At 46.7% G+C, this 20572-nt stretch overlaps 1 protein-coding gene and 1 long non-coding RNA gene across 2 annotated transcripts; both read right to left on the bottom strand.

Annotated features, from left to right (window-relative positions):
- Positions 1 to 6643: 6643 nt before the first annotated feature.
- LOC113954095 lies at positions 6644 to 10418 on the bottom strand. The gene is made up of 3 exons (XR_003530102.1): positions 10237 to 10418; positions 8468 to 8592; positions 6644 to 7486 (listed from the first exon to the last, which is right to left on the bottom strand). It is a non-coding gene; the product is annotated as an uncharacterized LOC113954095 (long non-coding RNA).
- A 2276-nt stretch (positions 10419 to 12694) lies between these two features.
- SPSB1 (splA/ryanodine receptor domain and SOCS box containing 1) lies at positions 12695 to 19393 on the bottom strand. The gene is made up of 2 exons (XM_027658023.1): positions 18389 to 19393; positions 12695 to 14822 (listed from the first exon to the last, which is right to left on the bottom strand). The coding sequence occupies exons 1-2, from the start codon at positions 19080 to 19082 to the stop codon at positions 14695 to 14697; spliced, it is 822 nt and encodes a 273-aa protein (XP_027513824.1). The 5' UTR covers positions 19083 to 19393; the 3' UTR covers positions 12695 to 14694.
- Positions 19394 to 20572: the final 1179 nt, after the last annotated feature.

Below are 20572 nucleotides of genomic sequence, written 5' to 3'. Positions count from 1 at the left end.
GGGCAGCTGCTCCAGGCAGTGTGAGCGCAGGGAGGAGCTGCTTGGGAGGAGGCAGATGATTCACGTGGCCTCCATCCAGGCATTACAACCATTACAGACCATGGGCATGTCTTGCCTGCCCTCACACAGAATCATTTACATTGGAAAAGACCTCTAAGATCATTGAGTCAAACCAGTAACCCAGCACTGCCAAGTCCACTGCTAAACCATGTCCCCAAGTGCCACATTCACACGTCTTTTAAATCCCTCTAGGGATGGTGACTGCATTGCTTCCCTGGGCAGCCTGTTCCAGGGCTTGACAGCCCTTTTGGTGAAGATATTTTTCCTAATATACAACCTAAATCTCCTCTGGTGCAACTTGAGGCTGTTTCCCCTTGTCCTATCACTTGTTCCCTGGGAGCAGAGCCCGACCCCTCCTTGGCTCCCCTTCCTTTCAGGGAGTTGCAGAGGGTGAAAACATCCCCCCTGAGCCTCCTTTTCTCCAGGCTGAGCCCCCCCAGCTCCCTCAGCCGCTCCTGATGTTCCAGCCCCTTCCCCAGCTCCATTGCACCTTACCTTTATGGCACCTCCATCACCAGGTGAAGCCAGAGGGTTTCTCTCAGATCTACCAGGCTGCATTTACCATTTCTTTCTGAGGGAGCCATTGGGAACCTGCTCCCGCAGCTGTTTCACCTCATGGCTAAAAGCACACAGTTTTTCTTTTCTTTCTCCTTTGCTGTGGATGGTGGAGGGAGTGCAGGGATTTGCTCCCCCGTCTCTGCCCTGTCCATAGAGGGTACCCCAGCTGCAGACAAGGCTCTGGCTCCCTCAGCCCTCAGAGCCATGACTGTTCTAGCAAGGACAGTCCTGGCTCCCTCAACTCTAACCCTCTTAACCCTGACTCTCTAAGCCTAGTTCCCCTCAGCTCTGGCTCCCTCAGCCCTCAGAGCCATGGCTGTTCCAGCAGGGACAGTCCTGGCTCCCTCAGCCCCAACTCCCTCAGCCTTGTCCCTCTCGCCCTGGCCCCCTCAGAAGGCTGTGTGAGCAGGGACCACTCGTGGCTGCAGCAGTGGGAAGCTGTGATAGGGAGAGGATGCTGCCCATCTGGGCAGCTCATGGTGCAGGGGAATATCTCACTCCTTTGGAGAGGCCGGCAGAGATGAGCAGAGCCCGTCAAGACGGCCATGAGGGCAGGAAGGAGCTACTGGCCTGCTCAGATCATGGAAAGTGTGGGGAGGCGAATGCCACGTTAATGACAGGATAGCTCTGGGATTGGTCTGGGACTGGTCTGGGACTGTCCTCCATGCCAGGACCCAGGATCAGGCTGTGCCAACTGTCTAAAGAAGCGATGCTGACAACCCTTGGCAGCATCCTGACACTGATGTGGCCGCCACCATGGCTGCCGAGGTCCTGGGTTCATCCTGGGAGAGGAGCAGCAAAGTGTGACCCTGGGCACAGTCCCTTTGGCCCATCCACAGGGTGGAACAATGTCCTGCTGATGTGGCAGTGGCCTCTGTGCCAGTGGGACTGAGGAAACAGGATGCCACTACAGCCTGAATGCAGTAAGGTCCAGCAGCAGCACAGCAGGGTTGTACAGTACCCACACAGTGTGACAGTGACAGGCCAGCTTGGTCTGTGGGACTTAGGATGGTACATCAACACGTTGCGGCTGGGGACAGACTTGCTGTGGATGCCACCAGGATGAACCCAATATCAGGACCCTTCTCAGAAGTTTTGAGGCCAGCATGAAGAGCAGAGCCCGAGGCCCGTCCTTGGCTTGCTTCCCTATCTACCCACACTTTATTGCTTTGGCTCACAGAGGGGCTCTGAGTAGGGGACAGGCTGTAACTGTGGGTTCAGATTATATTTTGATTACAGAGGCTGTGAGCAATGTTCATTCCTAGTGGGTGTATCATGGCCATGGCTTCCGGAGCAAGCAGCCGGTAGAACAGCAACAGATCCCTGACAGGGAGGACCGTATCCGCTGCAGCCACACACTCAGGAGGATGCAGCTGTATCCTCCCTGCCAGGTTTGCACTTGCATTTTCCTTCGTCAGAACTCAAGCAAGTGCTGCTCCTCCTCTCCTTGCAGTCCAAATGATAACTGACCTCCTAAAGTGCCTCTCCCACACGAAGTGCTCAGGTGGTGGGCAAAAGGGAATTAAATGTGTCCACCCTGACATAGCCACTGTATCTGCCAAAAGCCTTGGGCTGTCTGCAGTTTAGGAGAGGGATTACTATAACCTGACCTCTGCAACTGGAGTCCACTCTCATAGTCTTTCAACACCTGTAGAGACACCATCAAGGACATAGCCAGGAGGCATTTATGTCAAGGAGACCTGATGGACACTACATGTGTCACTGCACTGAGAGGAAAACATTATCTGAGGGTGGGGGAGCAGAAAGAAAACAAGAACCCCAAGGATCCTACGCTCAGAGGATGAGAGGGGAAAGAGGTCAGTTCCTGACAAGCAGCTCAAAACAAACCCATTGTTCTGAGTGAGACTCTGTCGTCCCTCTTTCACCAGGTGTTAGCTGGAAAATCCATCTGCCCATTCTCCTTCCCTTCACCATTCCTCTGCCCTAGCAAAATGGGGAAATTTGTGAGACAACTCTAATGGCACCGGCTTCCTGGCTGGTGTCGCCTCACCTTCCTAGAGGAAAAGCAGCAGATCTGAGCTGATGTCTGGAGGAGGAAGCCTGCCCTGGATTGAACTGGAGGACTCTGTGGGAGAACTGTGCATCAGGCAGCCCTGAGACAGACACTGTTTTTGGCAGAAGCACCACATCTCATGGCAGGGCACTTGTATTTCATAACTTGTGTGTGTTTTCCTGGCCTATATATATCTGCTCTGTGGGTTCACCAGCCAGACACTGCCCTGTAGTAATACATACCAGGTTTAGAAACCATACCAGCCCATAGAAATGCTGCTGTTTTCCTGACCTTCATATTTTTTCTGCTACCTGCTGTCACCTCCTGGAAAGGCTAAAAGGGACAGACAATTTCCTAGAAGAATGAAAAAAACCACCCAGACCTTCCAGGCCTTCCAATGTCAGAAAAGAAGTCCAAATCTTTTCCTTGTCTCAACTCCAATGAAAAAAGTCCCTTCTGGGTTTTCTCACACATATTCCAGGGCTTATCTTTAACATATTTCAGTTCAGAACAAAGCTTTAGTCCTGGATTTTGCATTCTAACTGCAGCCTAGCAAAATGATGCTAAAACAGAGTTCTCTGTTGTGTCCCTCACTGGCCTTGCATCACAGCACCACTTCCCAGAGCAGGCTCCATAGGTACACATGGAGTACATAAACCTTTTGCACAGAACGGTTATTTTAAAAATTCCTTGAGACTGTAGCACCAAAGAAAGGACTCTGCAGAGGCCAGTGGTGCATAGAAAATGAAAACATTATGCTCCCCAAAATGCTGTCTCAGGGAAGCAACACTCGGGAGAAGGGAACCTCTTGCCACGGTTGATTTATGGTTGCTTTGGCTCATATCCAGCCTGGAATATCCCAAGCCTTTGGAGAACCTATGGAAATGAAATGCTGAGGAAGTTGCACATCCTCTGGAAGAGCCAATTAAAAACAAAGTGCAGGTTTTATAAACATGGTGTGTGTACACTATTAAAAGACACCCTTTCTGCTGGGTTTTGGCGTTGTGTCTAATGCTGCTGGCCAGAAAGGCTGGTTGGGAGCAGGAATTTGGGGATTTCTTAAGAATGACAGTATTGGAAAAATGTTGAAATGTTGACATTTCCCACCAAAAGAAAGTCTTGAATTTCTTTTTTCGGTCAGGATCCATCAAACTGTATAATTTCCCTTCTTTTAAAATAATATCCACATTCAGTATGATTGTGTGAGCACGAATCTTCCAGTGTTTGAAAGGGATCATGAAAATGTTAACCTTTATTTCTCTGTAGTGTGTGTCTGCCCCTTTATTTGTCAGGAGAAAAGTAACCCACTGAGAACTTTCTAAGCTCTGTGATTTTCGTGCTTTTTTCCCTGTAATAGTCTCCCTTCAGGGACACCAGCTTTGAACTGGGGGTAACAACAGGCAAAGTCAAGTCAAGTGTTCTTTACAGAGGTCAGTTCTGTGAGTGTTTAAATTGGAGCAGGTGCTAAAACCTGAATTTAGAAAGTTCCTGAGTTGAGGCTAAAGGAAGGCAAGCACGAAATCAAGCTTTGCCACTGGCATCAACAGGATTTAGCACAAATCCGTTCCTAATTACAACTGTATTAAAATTGTAAGGCAAGCCCTTGTTGTTCTGATCTCCAAGCACTGTTGTATGCCATTCATCCCCTGTCGGTGTGGGTGTGCTGGCCCTTCCCTGCAGCCTTGCTCATCTGCTTTTCATAAAAGTGCTCTTTGGAATCGGAAGGGAATGTGTTCCACGCACAAGTATCTTGTCTGCCTCAGAGCACAGCAGTTTCCGAGCGGATGCCCCTCTGGATCCCAGCCCTGTCTTCCAGAGTCAAGCAATAAATTCCATTCCTTCTACACAGTTTAGCAAAGGCCATATGAGTCATCACTGGGTGTAAGGACAATGATAAATGTTCCTTTAAAATGGTTTCTGCTCGACTATTCCTTCTTTAAGAGGCCTTTTGGGGAGATCTAATCAGGTCCCTGCCTGGGGCCCTGACAGGCAGCAAGTGCAGGACAGGCCATCAGGCCATTCTGCTGGTGCATCACCAGTTTTAAAGACCTCTCCTTTCACTCCTCTTTTCCTTGCCTATGGATTTTGGCAATAAAAAGGTAGGTCAAGCACCTAAAAGTGGGCCAGGAAGATGTATATCCCCATCCATCTGTGACATGGCATCCTAGGAGCATGTGAAAAAATGGGATTAACAGCAGTGTTGCAGGAATAAATGAACTGTTTCTTCAGCATTTTGGCATCAGCTCTGCTATTAGGAAAAGACCAGTACATGCTTTAGTTGAGTATTAATGCTTTCTTTAATAAAATCAGAAAATGAAATTTAACAGGACAAGTCTTGATGTCAGAGAGAGCATCTCTACAAAGGGAGAACAGTCCAGGGTAATGCTGCACAACAGTTCTTGCACAGCTGTGAGAAAGAACAGAAGCTGCAAGAAAGTTCTCCTTCCTGCAGGAAAATCCAGCTGAAGATCCATATGGTGAAAGCCACGGGAGGCATAAAAACATTTGCAGTGTTGCTCTTGTGAAACCTAGGAGATGCACTACGTAATTGTGAGCTCCATCCCCTCGCTCCTTATCTAGAAATATTTACATTTCTGAGACACCAAGCATCCCCTGGCACGGCCCCAGCCAGCTCAATCCCCTGCAAGAGATGGCAAAGGAGGTGAGAACTGTGCAGTGCCTGCATTCACACAGCCAGCCTCTCCTGCCAGTCTCCCTCTGCAAGTTGAACAAGAGAAGGAAGATAAAAAAAACAAACACCCAAACCAAAGCCCCAAGACTATTTTTATTTACGATCATGTTCGTGGGACACTCTTTGTCTAGACAGCTGGTATTAGCATCTGAAGCTGTCCTGGAATCTGAAATACCATTTATTTACAGGGGAAATAAAAGCCCTGGATTAAACAGTTCGTAAAAATAATCTGGGAATTGACATGGGGCCCAAGGAGACCAAAGGTAACAAGACCTAGAGCAGCACCTTTGTTTGTCTTGGCTGTAAGGATGTTTTTTCAGAAAACAAAACTAAACAACTTCCTCCTCCCAGCAGCCCCTCAAAACAATTTGGCTTCGGGAGAGTGTTTCCTTTTGCTTCCTCTCCTCCCACCTTTGTCTGGTTGCTTTAAACATACCCCCATCCACCACCCACAGCAAAGAAGTTTCCAAACAAACTGGTCACCTGACTGAAAAGTGGGACTGGAGAGGGGCAGCTCTTCTCCTTCCAAGGATGTCCTTGGAACCGGAGCTGCTATATTTTCATGCAGAGAGACTCTGAATATCATAGATGAAGCAAAATGTCGTGTTGACACTGACATCTGACAATCTACAGCCCCCAAATGTGAATGCAGAGCACGGGCCATATTAAGTGAAATTACCAATTACAGTTGGCAGTCTCATTTTAACATACAATCCAAGGAAATCTGCCATTTTAATCCAGTGCAGGCAGTAAAGAGGGAAATAAAAGGCAAATGCTGATTAGGACTAGGGTTTAAAGCAACATATAGGAAAAATGTCACTCTATTCAGCTGCTGGGTTCTTCAAAAATCAACCTTTCCAGCTATATAGGACAGCCTGGAAAGAAAGATGCCTGTTGGTAGCACACCTAGAGCATATGCCTAATTTCTGTGATACAGAGTTCACACACAGCATGGTGCAACCTGCCTGTGTTCCAACCTATTAAACATGTTAGGTATGAAATACTCCTCCTTGTGTCCTCAGTTTGGAGGCAGATGCTGTCTGCTCTAGTTCAAAGAACAACTAGCACAAAAGACTGTATATTAAAAATCAGTGATCAGCTTCCTTTATTTCCCGGATGTTCTCTGCAATCTTTGAAGCATCTGCCATGTTACCAAGAAGGCCACTTTCTGTGGAGAACAGCTGAGTTTTGGCTACTGGTGCAAGCCTCAATTTACTGGACTGTGGTCCTGACCCAAGATGGCCAAACTTGTCATAGTATGAAGCCTCTGCTGATGAGATCAGAGTCTGAAAAGACAAATTCCAAAGCGCAAAGAGAAAAGGATGTTTTCCTTTCCGCTGGACAAAACACAACTTTTCTGGCAGGCACAGGCAGGACAGTCTGTCCACTTTGGCAATACCCTGCACGCCTGGACGTACACAAGTGTGTTTTTACATGCAACCCCGCTTGATTACACAATCTCTTTCCAAGAGAATTTGGCAAGAAAGGCATCTGAGAGAATTTCGGAACTGAGCGCAGTCTGCAGCAAGCTGCTTCTCTCACACTATTTCCAGCACCATTTGGAGCCGCTGACCACTGGGAAAACAACCAAAGAAAATCACCCTAAGTGTTGCTCAGGGACCCAGCCTGTCATTTTGGAGAGGCAGCCAGATTGCAGGTTCAGCCTCAGTTGCCAACTTGTACCTACAGAGCTTTATCAAACAGCCAAAGAGCTCAGTCCACGACCAGGACGCTCAACCAGCCCCCAGGCTGAATCTCTTCCCCCTCTTTGTCTTCCCAATTATGATTCTGAACCTTTGCCAAATGCATCTGGTAAAAGATTCACGTGTCGAAGGCTTTTCCTGACCAACAGTCTTTTTGCACCCTGGCTTCTTCCAAAGCTGGGTCTGTTCTTTCAGTGTTTATACCTTCCTGAAAACACTATTTAACACCCATCTGGGGAGAGAGTATTTAATGCTGGTGCTCAATTCTTCTAAACTCCAGGTTAAACTTATCGGGAAATGCATCATAGCCTGTCTTGGGATTCTTATGCTTGTTTAGGTTGCAAACATTCCACCTGTTTGACCATAATATTATTTTATTTGCATTTGCTGTTTGTAGAGAAAGACACACGCCTTGTGCTTACTGAAAAGTTCTTGTGAGTAGTGCCAGTGCCAGGCAACCTGAAGGAGGAAAACAGGTTTATTCTATTGAAGGCCATGGTTCATCTTGATTATGAAGTTCAAAATGTAGTTAGCAAACACAAACACAAGAAAACACGTGTGCCACAAGTCTCTGCTGTAAATGTTAGGTATCCTCCAGGATCCACATGCCTGTGGATCTGCACATCCACCTCAAGGGTGTCTGAACTCCAGGATGCAGCTTCTCAGGGTAGGTTCCTGTCCAGAAATGTCTCTCATCCCTTTAAACTTCAGGTTTATTTGCATTTTTCTGACTATTTTTTAAAATGCAAATAAAAATGTCAGACTGCATATGAAGAATCACCTTCTTTCCTTCCTAATAAAAAGGATCTTATCACACAGCGCTGTACTTTGGAATAGGTAGCTGGCATCTGTGAGAACATTAATTGAAAACATTTGTATTTATCCAAGTAGGATGCATCATAAGGACTCGGAGTGCTCCTTCTTCTAGGCTTTCCTTTACAAATCAATTTTAAACTTAAATTTCTGGCATTCTGTAAATGTAATTTTCATTGTTGTAGCTTCCTATTGTGCAGCAGTTTCAGTCAGTTTTCATTTAACAGCATTTCACAGAGAGCACATGGGAAACATCCACCCAGCTCACTGTTTTAAGGGTTTACTGTGTCAGTGGTGTTATCAAACACCACAGCCAATAACTTCTGAAATCCTTAAATCCATGCATTGTCCATACCAGCTCATAATGAAAAATGTCCAAGTGTCAGTGATCAAATTTCCTCACTTGTCTGCTTGATTCACTGTCTTCCCCTGGGTTTCCATATAGCTCATTAAACAAAACAAACCTTTAGAGAAAGAAAACGTTTGACATGATTAACTAGCTTTGCTGGTAATGTGTGCAACCCACCCAGGTGTCTAGACAGTTTGAAAAATACAGATCATATTTAGGAGTAACAGCTGTTACTTCTCAAGTCTCTCTGTTGGACCTCAGATTAAGTGGGAACAGACCTTATCAATATTAGGTGGTCCTCTTCCAAAGAAAACATCCAGCCTGTTGCAGGAAATTAGGTTACTGGTTCAGTGGATGGCATTTTACCTGCAGCCTACGAGAAAGTTCTGCACTCCCAAAGGTCCTGTTTTGGGAAAAGTGAGAGAACAAAGAGTTCAGGCCCATTTCCATTGTGGGAAACCCTCAGTATGTTTTAATAAAAGGAAAAAAAAATATCAACACCTGTGTCCTATGAGACTCCAGCTTAGGCAGGTGTTTCTTGCCTGCCCATGTACCCTTTATAATAATCAGTCGGAGAGCCTGTTTGCTTATGCAGGGTTTAGACAGTAAAATTTTGTTAGGCGCTCCTAAATAATAGTTAATGGCTTAACAAGAGGTTGTGAGAGGGAACAATGACAGAGTCTGGTAAGAACAGGCATTTATAGGGCTCCTCAGGACAAACAAGGTGCTATGGAGAAGGATATCCAGAAGAGGCACCTATTTCTTGGCCTTCATCCCACCCAACACCATTGCAGACCCTGGGCCATAAGCTGTTGACTGCAGAACAGTCAGAGGCAAATGCAATGTGTGCCCAAAAAGCGTGGGCACGAGCCCTCTGATTGCTAAAAGACAGAAGTCTGAGCAAAGTGAAAAATTGCAGGTTAAACCCCTTTTAACGGGGACTCTGCCCTAAGATGTATAGATGCGGTTTTGCAGGACTACAAGTGGTGCAGAAGCACAGAAAGCCAAGGACGTGTGCTCCTAAACGTGATGGCCCAGGGGACTGCTCCCAGCTGAGAAATTTTACACAAAGAATTTGTATTTTAAACAAATAACGTGTATTTTACACAAACAACGTGAAATGGCCGGGAAAACACACAGGAATTCTCAAGGTATCTCTGTTGAGCAGGTACATCTTCTGATTGAGTTAAATTGGTCACAGTTCTGGAAAAACACAAAGGTCTTTGCTCCACTTCACTGTATTTCAGAATTTATCACCCATCTTATAGGGAGGAAAAAGATTTATAACTCAGCTCTGAGTTACAGCCAGTCAACGAGGCTGCCCAGGCCCTGAACTGTGGGTGTTCAGGGTAAGGCTGTTCAGCAAGGCCTAAATTCAGGCCCTGAGTGCTTTTATAAGGGACTGTAAATCACCTTAACTTTTATACACTGTGGCAACATGTGAGCAGAGGAATGTGGCTGGTCTGTGCTAGCCCCAGCAAAGGTCCCAGACGAGGCCAGCAGATTGCACAGCAGACACCGAGCCTTGCAGTAAAACACTCAGACTTGTATCTGCCCTGTGTGAACGTGACCAGGGCAAAGGGGTGGGAAACCAGCACGGAGGTGCCACAGGAGCAAGATTCCCAAGGGCAGCTCGAGCACCCGATGGGAAGAGCATTGCTCAGCAGTAAGCAAACTATAACACACAGGGCAGACAAAACATCTGGCAGCTGCTTCAAATAGTTTTCTGTCTGAAGGGCAGACAAGCCTGCAATAGTTTCGAATCAAAACATGTGCAAAGGCAGGATCAGTGCTCCAGTGTGTTTTGTGCAAGCCCTGAATGAGTTTTGTTCCCCCTCAGCACTGTTTTGTAAGCCAAGAAAGGCTGTGCTTTGGGTTAGGTTTTTAATTTTAATAAACTTATACTAAATAAATCACTATGTATTTCCTTTTCCAGTCAAACACAACTTAGTCTTTGGCATAAGATCAACAGCATTAACTCTGCCTAGGAAGCACGTGGAGAGAAGAGGGGCAGTGTGCTAGGAAATGTTTTTCATAATTGTCTTACCTTATGCAGGAGAAAAGGTGTGACTGCCAAGATAAGTTCTTAAAAGCATGACGCACATCCTTTTGAGTTCACACATCTCAGGCACAGGGAAAGGGAAAACTGCCTTGGTTCTGGCAAAGGACTTGACAGGTACACACTGGCAGCTGGGCTCCAACAGGGAACTTGGCTGAGCTCAGAAATAATTTCTCACTTCTGCAGATAAAGGAGAGAATTGGCAACCATCCTTCCCCCCCCGCCAAGCTTTTCTGTCCTGACATTGTCATAGCTTTGGTGAAGATCCACAGTAGGAATATTGGCTGGCACAGATGTGGGCAGGAGTGTAACCTTTGTGAAAGGAGCAAGGACCTGCTTCCTTATCGACTCCTCTACTGAACACTTCCCCTCTTGCACACTTTTCCAGACTCAAATCACTGTCACCAACGCCTCGACTTCCAGGAAGAAACAAAAGCTACTCCCCTGCTTGTCTAGAACACCAGGGTTCTCTGCAGAATCATCACAGCACTGCTATAGCACAGGCAAGGCAAGAGCAGGCAAAGTGTCAAGGCCAGAAGCCTCCTATAAAATGTAGGAATGGTTCCATGTGCGTAAACGTGATGACTCAGCAGCAGCAGGAGGACGAGATGCTGGCCAGTGGAACAGGGCTGGTTTTCAAGGCAGTCCTGATACAAGCAGGGGCTTGCAGTTTTTACTGCTACTCAAAGAGGCAGAGATCTTCCTGCCACAGTGCCAGTGCTTGGATACAGGCACTAATAGCAGGGGAGCAGAGAGCCACTGATTTATTAGGACTTGCTAATCTGTGATATCATTTGTTGATTCCATCAGGTCCAATCCCCATCTCATGACTTCCTCCACTGTTGCCATGGCACTGTACATAAACACTGCAGACTCCCAGCCCTGAGCAGGTCATTTGTTTCAAATATTCCATGCAGCTGGAACACAAGCCTGTTTGGGTGTCTGGAGCTGAGCATGAACTAATTTCTCAGTTTTCTGCACCCGCCCCACCTTCTGCACCCTCCCAGCCTGTTGCTGTCCCAGAACCCCTCCTGCCACATTCCCAGTGACACAAAGGCAGCCTTCCACTGCAAGGTAAAGGGGAAGCCGGCCTTGGTCAGAAACAAGCAGAAAATAAGTGTTTCACTGAAGTCCTCCACTACCTGCAGCAACCAGAAGTGGTGATTATCAAATACACTGGATATTTAGGCTTTGGATCTACAAACAGTTAGCTTAATCATGTGGTTGTCCCACATGCAAGACATCCAAAATTTAAAAAAAAATCTTGCCCTGACTGGAGACAAGAGGAAAGAAACTACCTGCCTTTTTTTAAGCTCTCCCCCTACAGCACCATTATTGGGCAGTTCATAAGCTTCAGGTGAACCTCACCAGTTGCAGGGTGTGTGTGTGAACTGATTAAATGGTTTGGTATCCACACAGAAGTTGGTAGCTACAGGGAAGACAGAAAAGTGTGTGAACAGGAGGGGGACCTTTCATCATCATTGAGAAAACTACCATGTCATCACACTTTCAGTTACTTTGGGGCAGCTTAACCTCCCTGCTGACACAATTTGAGAGCATCTCTGCATTGCACAGGCTGGAGGTGGAAGAGACTGAAGGCACAACCAGCAAGCAAACAGGTTGTATTCCACAAACAAAATAATCCATCTCTCCTCATGGCCCAGGAGTGAAGTCTCTTATGCAAACAGATCCCAAAAATACATGAAAACAGAGCAACTTATAGCAGTGGGTAGGGAGTGACTGAAAACCAATACCAAGTAACACGAGCTAAATCAAGTTCATGACCTGAGGAAGTTTCCCAGAACACACTGAAATCAATCAGCCATTTTTCAAGCACACAGGAATGACTCCCAACACTTAGCTTAACCTTCCACAGCACCTTCTGTAATTACCTGTGCTGTTCTTCTGGCCAGGGATCCCTCTAGCCCTCACCATTTTATTTTGTTGTCTTCTATCCACCACCTCCCTAAGAAAAATGTCAGGTATCAACATAAAATAATAAGTCAGAGATTTACTTATAAACTTCTTTTCTGAAAGAAGAAAAGTCATTTGCTGTAATGTAGGAGGGAAACTCTTGAATCTATTTTATATTGAATAGAAAAAGGAGTATGGTGTAATAAATCAGCTGTAAACTAAGTTAAAGCAGGAAACCAAGGCTGCTGTCTCATCACAGACTTTAATAAACTCCATTTTTTAGGCAATAGTGGCAACTGCCCAAAAATCTCAGGCTACCACACCTTACCATCCTCTACCAATGCACCTTGCCCTCCATCTGTACACACCTTTTAGATGCCAGCTTTAAATTGTTATTCTTCCCAGCAGAGATAAAGCCACAACAGCCCTTGCTTTGCCTGCCTGGGCAGGATTCCTGGGAATAAGCTCACTGTTCATGTAGAAACCAAGCATAAAGAAATCTGATCATTTCATGCAAATAAAAACCATCACCAAGTAATATTTAATAAAGTTTATTAGGTTACTGAGTATTATCTACAGTCATAAAATAGTCAGAATTTAAAACTGTACAAAGTAATGTCCTGGTGAAGTGAGAAGAGAGGGAAAAGTGGGAGCACAAAGAGCATTAGAAGTAGGGAGAACACAGCTACTTCCCTGGAGTTCTGGAAGACACTGGTTCAAGTTGAAGGCAACCAAGTAGGGCTCCACACACACTGAATTTTCTTGTGTCCCACCCTGCAACAGAAACTAGTACAAACCCCTACACTGAAAAAACAAAATCATATAATATTAGAATAAAAAAGGGGCACATCACACCCCACCCAGTCTTGGCACCAATTCTGTGCTTTAAAAAATATACTATGCAAGTAGTTTATTTTAAAAAAGGTACCCTACAGCAGCTGTTTAAAACATGTTCTTATACATACACCACAAATATATATATTAACATTTTCAACAACTAAACTCATTTGTACCTACACAGAACTGAAGGAATAACTCAAGAGCAAAAAAAACCAACCACACAAACATTTTTTCAAGACAAAGAAATGTGCAAAATAACCCCAGAAAGGCAGCATAGTAACCTGTGGAGAGGTCAAGAGAGCAGCTCCTGCTAGTAAAGGAGTGTCATCCTCTTTACTCGGCTACTGAGGTGAGAATCTATTTGGGATGTGCTGATTTTGCCTGAATTGCTTGTCCTGTTTATTGCAGTTCTCTCCTGCCCCCCAGCTCTGGAGAGGTTTAGTTTCTTCTTGCTGTGCCTGAAGATCACCCCGCTGGCCTCTGCCAAGGTCTCACAAGTGACATTCTGCAGCAATCAACTCCTGGATTTCTCATCTGCTGACAGTACTTCTGCAGCCCACACTGGTACCACCTTCTCTGGGACAACTTCCCACCCCCAAGCAAGAAACAGGGAGAACTATTCCTGCTGCATAGTTAAGTGGAGATTATGCCAATGGTCTACGACAGAAGGAAGCGTGGTTTGGATGAATATAAGCAGCTTGTCCAAGAAGAAAATTCCCTGGTAGAGCCATCAGAGAAACACATCAATATGTTCCTCTAAAGCCCTATCTCGGAACAGATTAGAAAACAGACCCAAGGTGACAGGGCCTGTAGCTATGTAACAACTCTCAGCTCATAAAGCTGGTCTCCATCTTCTGCACCCTGTTGCAGAAGTTTGTCCCTTCCCTGTCCCCACATCAGCAAGTATCCCCCAATCCTGCAGTTTCACGTCGGGAAGAAGGCAGGTGAAGACACCTGACTGCTCAGTCAACTGAGTCAAACCCTCTAAGAGGCAGAGCAGAGAATGGAGCAGGAGAAAGCAACGGTGACAAACAAGAACATGGGATTCGTGATCTGTGAAACAGCACCAGAACATGGTGAGAAGTTCCAGCAGAGATACAGACATCAGCAACACAACCTCCTCCTCCAAATAACAAGTGTCCTGGTGGAAGTGTTTTAGTTTTGGTGTTTCAGGGCTTGGGGTTGTACTTTTTTTATTATTTTTTTATTTTTTTTTTAAAAACTCAGCAATTAATTCCTCTTGGTATTCCAGACTCTTTCCAACTCTGCTGGACATCTCATGCCTTTCCATTCTTAGGACCCAGTCTTAACCTTTCCTAATGCCTTCCCTTTCCCCAAATTATGTTCTTCCCTTTAGCTGGTACAGACAAATCATTCACTCCTAGGCCCTTGTGCCCAAAGGACAAAGCACAGCTTTTCTCAGGAGAAGCAGGGAAGCACAGAGCTTCTGTGAGTGTCCCTTCTTGTAAGTGTGCTGGGGAAGTGACTTCCAGAGAACAAAACACTCAGTTGTGAAACAAGGATTACTTGGGAGCTTGCCAATAAGGGCACATGGAGGCTTAAGCAGTGGCAGGAATACTTTGGCCAAGGAGTCCCAACAGTAGCGACGACACGAGGGTGGAGAGCCCGTTGCTCAGTGGGTCAGCTCTGAGTGTTGCCTTGGTTCCAGCTCTCTGTCCTCGGACACGAAGGTCATTGGTAGAGCAGGTAACTCTTGAGGGAGGCTGGCAGGGGCAGTGTGGGGATCTCAGTCAGTCTCTCCTTGCCCAGAGCCAGCCTCACAGCTCGCCGACACAAGTCCATCAAAGGCAGTGGTTCAGCTGGCAAAAGAGAAGGCGAGACATTAACACCTCAGCACACAAGACACACGTTCATTTTGCTAGTTCTAAAAATCCCCCAGAAGAGACTGAGCAAGAAGGGTGAACGCCTGGCACGTCTGCAGGACCTAAACCCTTCAACATCTTCAATTCAAATACAACAGCAGAGCACGATGTTTGTGTACATTATTTAAGCCATACACGTGTGAACAAAAAAAATACCAGAATCCTCAAATGGAAGTTACCCCTCTGCAATACCATTCAAGACAGAACATATCTTCCAGCTTGTGCCTTTTACTGCAGTATCCAAAAACTTTTGTAAGAGTCACTGAAGGAAAAGACTGCAGAAGTCTGAGAGCATCACGTGGTCTGGGTACCCAGAAAGTGCCACAATTTGTCTCATATATAGGATAACAGCTGTCAACCCCCTGCATTTATATTACATAGTTCCCATGAAAAACAAAGCCATCTGTCAAAGCTTCATGTCACCACTTGTATTGTGACATTTTCCACTGGAGGATTCCCTCCTCTGTAACAAACCTGGGAAGGATAAAAGCCTTTGGCTATCTTTTTTTGCATCCTGTACTTAAAACACCGAACAAGATAATACTAGTTTTTCAGGAATGGCATATGGGGCCCTTTGCTGTTGAGGACTCATTCACAACTTAGAGGGGACTAAGGTCAAAGCCAGAGTTAACAAACACATCACAGCTGCACAGAGGCGAAGATACACATTAGTTACTCAGCTCCTGCTGCAGAGTCTGTCAAAGCTCACCTTTACACAACGGGCTGCTCAAGCCTAAGGGGTTTCTCCTCCCCCCAAGAGAAAACACAAAAGACATCCCAAGGCAGAGAACTGCATGCCCTTCTAACAGCCTGGGGGCTCTGCCTGCACCCTTAGAAAGCTTCCTTTACAGATCTCTTGGGCTGAACACAGACCTAAAAGCACCCACAGACATGGAATGAGCTTGGCTAAGAAGCTGCAGTTTTCAGGAGCTTTGACAGATACCAACAGCTCCAGTTTCTACTACTACATGCAAAACTAATCTCACTGTTCATACAGCTTTTGAAACAGATGAGAGACAGAGAAAGCTTACTTTCTCTAAGCACGATCATGTTACTGAATTTTTTTTTTTACCAGAATTCATTCCATCAATAAGCTGGTTACAAGTACCTTCCTTCTAGGTTCAAAGGTAACACTGAAAATCTCAAACAGAAAGGTGTTGTCAGTAGCCTCTGATCAGGTCACTCCTGATTTTACTTTGGAAAAAATTAACAGCCACACTACTCCAAGCAGAAAACACTTCCAACGAGAAGGGGGAAAAGTAACTTTTACCCAACTTTTGGCAAAAAAGTCTGTGAGAAGGAGAGTTTGTTAACTGTGGAGAGACTTGGTAACAAAGTCAGGAAACACAGGCTTGAATTGGTCTGTCTCCTCCTCATGTTCACAGTCAGAGCTGAATCAACGCTCTATTTCCCCTCTTCTCCTTCCCTGCTGTGGATCACAAGCTATTACCTCCTTCCAGGGGAAGCTGCAGTGAAATGTGTTTTTTTTTCCAAGCAGTTCTGTGTTAGTTATTCCTGAGGAATCATGCCTCTGTATGCACACCTCTCCTGCACTGGCAGCTGGGTGGGGAGCACACGGATGTGTCAGGGCAGTGCTGCTGCTTCCCAAGCCCCACATTCACCACACGTGTTCTGTGTCACAGGGAAGGCCTGGCTGCAAGCCCTGCTCCTGTCTGCTCATGACCCAGTTCAGGATCCGTGCTGCCTCTTCCACAGGGACAGGTCCCTGCAGCCAGACTGCACCTCTCTGCTCTGGCTGTGACACTGCCAGGGAGGCCTATTCCTGGCAGCACTCCTTTGGCACTTCCCAATGTAGCTTATTCTTAAACCACTGGGGTACAAACACACTGCATTCAAAGCCTGTCCCAATTCCTCCCGCTCTGTGTGGAGATAGCTGGGACAGAGGCATTGTCTAGCCAGCATCCCAAGGGACAAGGGGCCTGACCTTCAAAGCCTATAGACATTAACATAACAAATACATTGCAGTTTAACACCTTAAAAGGAGAGGATCTTCAACAGAGATTAAAAACAAGAACTTTATCCTCCTCTAGTTTGCGCTGATAACCCAGTCTGACAGGAGACCAAAAGAGAAAGCACACACATATCCGACCTCCTTCCATTCACAGGCACTACAATCACTGGACAGTGTTGCTATTGAATGCTCAGAAGTGGTTAGAGCCAGACACCTTCTTTCTATCTGTGCCAAAATAGCATCCCGTCATTCCTGGCCCTGTGCCCACAATTCACTCCTATGCCGAGAGCACATTACAACCAAATCCAATCCTGGAGGTGGCCATTTCCTTGCTAAGTGCAGCTCTGCTCCAGCAATTCCACAGACTTGCTGGCTTTGAGGGGAGCTGCAGGTTTTGCCTTTGATCCTTCAGCAAAACCTGGTTCCTGGAGCTGCTGCCATTCTGTAAACTGTTGGGGCAGAAGGGTCTGGGCTTCTTTCTTTGGGTAAGAAAATGCTCTGCCAAGAGCTCTCTATTTGGTCTTGCTGAGATGAAATTTATTTCTCAAAGCACTTGTGGATTTTGCTGCTATCCCTTTGCAGAGCTTTCCTGGTTATTCTGACAGCTCAGTTTTTCTGGTGCCTGGTGGCAGCTCTGTTGTACCTCATGCCAGGAGTGCCAGGGTTTGCCACTGCTGGCCCAGCATTAGGACACCTCTTAAGCACAAATAAAGAAGCCCAGAATGCTACAGCCTTTGGGCAGACACTGTTCTGGAACGTAGGGGAAAAACTATTCTTCATATCAATTCTGCCAAATTTATTTCACTAACAACATAAATCCAGATTTTAATCCACTTCCTTCACCTCTCTTCTCCACCCTACCCAGAGGACTGAGTCACAGTCTGGCCCCATGGGAACTTCTGACTATGAGAGATAACAGACTTTAGCACATTTGGACAGCCAAATTTATTACTAAGCTTAGCTAGAGATTGATGTGCCTGTTAGTAAAAGGCCTGGCATGCAAGCTGGGCTGATTACAATATCCAGCCCCTTGCTACAAATGAGCACACCCTGCTCTGAAAGCAGCAGAGAAGTGAGCTACTTTTTCGAAAGATGAGACATTCCCATTTTCTCAGCTAGGGACAGATTTTCCCATTCTTGCCTGCAAGGGATTTTAAAAGTCCCTCCATTACCCATTTAAGGAAGGGGACTGTCTCAGACCATTTTCTGTAAAGAGACACCAGGATTACATTGCAAATAATGCAACTGTCAGAAGAACATTTGCTGATGCTTTGGTAGAAACATAGAAAGGTTTGCCATCTCTAGTCAGACAACTGGCATCACCTTCCCCTACCACACTCTCCCACCCAAACCCTGCAGTGCCTGGGTACCTGTGCACAGCCAAACTTTTTGTGTGAGCCATTAAGGATTCAGAGCTATATTCAGCAACGCTCCTGCTGACAGGAGCTGAAGGATGAAGGCCCTCCCCAGGCTGTCCCAGTAAGCCTGCACTGAAGCAGCAGCAGAGAACAAACACAGGAGTTATACTCACGGTCGAGTCCATTCAAGTAGCACATCCGTATCTCACAGTGTCCCCACACCGCGCTCACCACCGGGTACAGCTTCTTCCCTTTGAGTCCTCGGAACGCAACCCCCATGTACTGCCCGTCGACAATGAAGCTCAGTGTCCCATCATCCATGTCCAGGACCACCAGGAAGGAGTCGGGCACAATGAAAGTCTCATCTGGTTCCAGGAAGGCAGGGTAGGTTTTGCTGGGCTGGTTCTTGCCGTCGTGGTAGAGTCTGTTGCGGCCGAGGTCCCAGCCCCACGACTCGTGGTTGTTCCCCACCAGGGTCGTGTACCCCACCGAGTGCAGGGGGGCATCTGCCGTGGCCACCCCGACCACGGCGTGGGTGCCCCGCTGCCGCATGGCCCAGGTGATCTGCCACACGTGCAGCCCCCGGGTGTACCCCACCTTGCCCCTGATGGCGTCTGTGCTCTGGGCCACCGGATGCCGGTGAAATATGAGTTTGTCGTCCTCCTTCACGAACACGTTCAGCGAGCGATCGTCGTTGTTCCACGAGTGCAACAACTGCACTTCGTAGGACACGGGAGGCATGTCCAGCAGCAAGTCCAGCCGTGTGGGTTTGCTGTAGTCGAGTCCTTGGAGCTCCTGTTTCAACGGCCTGTACACAGGGTCCCTCATATCCACAGTCTTTATCCCACCTGTGACCTTCTGACCCATGGTGTGTCCCGGTTTCGCCTCCTTACAGGCTCATGGGTTCACCTGGCAGCTTCTGCTGTCATTCAGCCCTGCAGGAAAGGTTGCTAGGAGACTTTGTCGAGATGTGCACCACTCAGTATTGCCTAACGGATGGAAAGAAAAACAAGAGACAAGTTAAACATTAGCACACACAGCCTTGTATGCCACATTTACAGAGCACAGCATTCATCTGTTTATCCCAACAGCTTGTCCTGCCTTTCCACCAGCAAGGAAGGATAGCCTGGCAGAGCACACAGCAGCCATTGATACAGGTTTGAGGAGATAACTCTCTTCAACCCCACTGAAGCTTTGCTGAGTACCTTGGAGGCCTGACTGCAAATCCAACACAGCAGACAAAACCTGCAGGGTCCGTCCCTGGGGGACACTCATTCCAGCAGCTACTGGCACTCTTGGCCCCACCGAGTTACTGTAGCCAGGGAGCAGATAAACCTGCTGGATGGTTTGTCTCAAATGAGCAGCTTCGGTTGGGGCAGCTTCTCTTCTCCAAGAGGAAAAAAATCCCCCGCTTCAGTCTCAGAGTCCAGGGGGAGGAGCAAGATTCTTCTCACAGTTTAGCAGTTTTCCTTCCAGATTTCAGAGAAACCTCTAAAACGTTTAAGCCAGCTTGGCTAGAGATACTAGCTCACTTTGTGTACCTCTCCTCCAGCACTGCATCCACTGAACTGTCTCTGCTCTCACTCAGCAACACAAACAACCCTCTGTAAGACAGCTGCCAAACTGGGGGCAGCTATTAGGAGAATTAGAAGTGGGAGGGGAGCAAATGAGCTTTCTAAGAAAAAAAAGTGTTATTTTAACATTTCCTGAAGTGAGGCAATCATGCAGCACTCCTGCCAGCTACAGTCACAACACTTACTCACAACCAAGAACCTCATCTGGCAGAGCAAACAGAGCATGAATCAGATCTGGTTTAAAAATAAGATTACTGGACACCAGCAGCAAGGCTTCAGCTAGAAGGTGACAGGGAAGGCTCATGCATGCTGAAGGCTCATGTATGTTCAATTCAGCAGCTTCCCTGCAGGTTTTTACCACTAGTCCAAAGTATGCCATTGGAACATAACTCCTAAGTAACAAGACTTTTCCTTCCCCTCCCTCCTTTCTGTCAAGGATGGGAGAGGAAAAGGCCTGAGGTTCTTTAGAAGTCACACTCCAGTGCACAGGCTGAAGCACAGCTATTTCAGACTGTTCAGGAACCTCAGATGTTTGGCACTGACAGAGAGAAGATGCCATTTAAACAGGGTCCAATCATGTTATCAGCTGCTAAGATAACCAAGACATCCTGCAACTTAAATAAATACCATCCCCAACATCAAAACAAATCCTGAACTGTGTGAGCCAGCTGGTCAGCAGCTGAAGATAAGCAAGAACCAGCAAAATCAGCAGAGAGATGGCAGTCCCTGGATGCCACATGATTTAGTTGTTGTGCCCCACAGCTCATGCTTGGGCCCATGTGT

Source organism: Corapipo altera, unplaced genomic scaffold, assembly GCF_003945725.1.
Source record: "Corapipo altera isolate COAL_440 unplaced genomic scaffold, ASM394572v1 301, whole genome shotgun sequence".
Lineage (NCBI taxonomy): Eukaryota > Metazoa > Chordata > Aves > Passeriformes > Pipridae > Corapipo > Corapipo altera.
Note: the sequence above shows the minus strand (reverse complement) of the source record. Positions and strands in the feature narration are given on the sequence as shown.

What these genes read in the sequence shown, in the direction of transcription:
- SPSB1 (XM_027658023.1), bottom strand. Translation starts at nt 19,082, where the DNA reads ATGGGTCAGAAGGTCACAGGTGGGATAAAGACTGTGGATATGAGGGAC. An exon ending in CTACTTGAATGGACTCGACC is followed by an intron (nt 14,823 to 18,388) that starts GTGAGTATAACT and finishes CTCTTTTGCCAG; the next exon opens with CTGAACCACTGCCTTTGATG.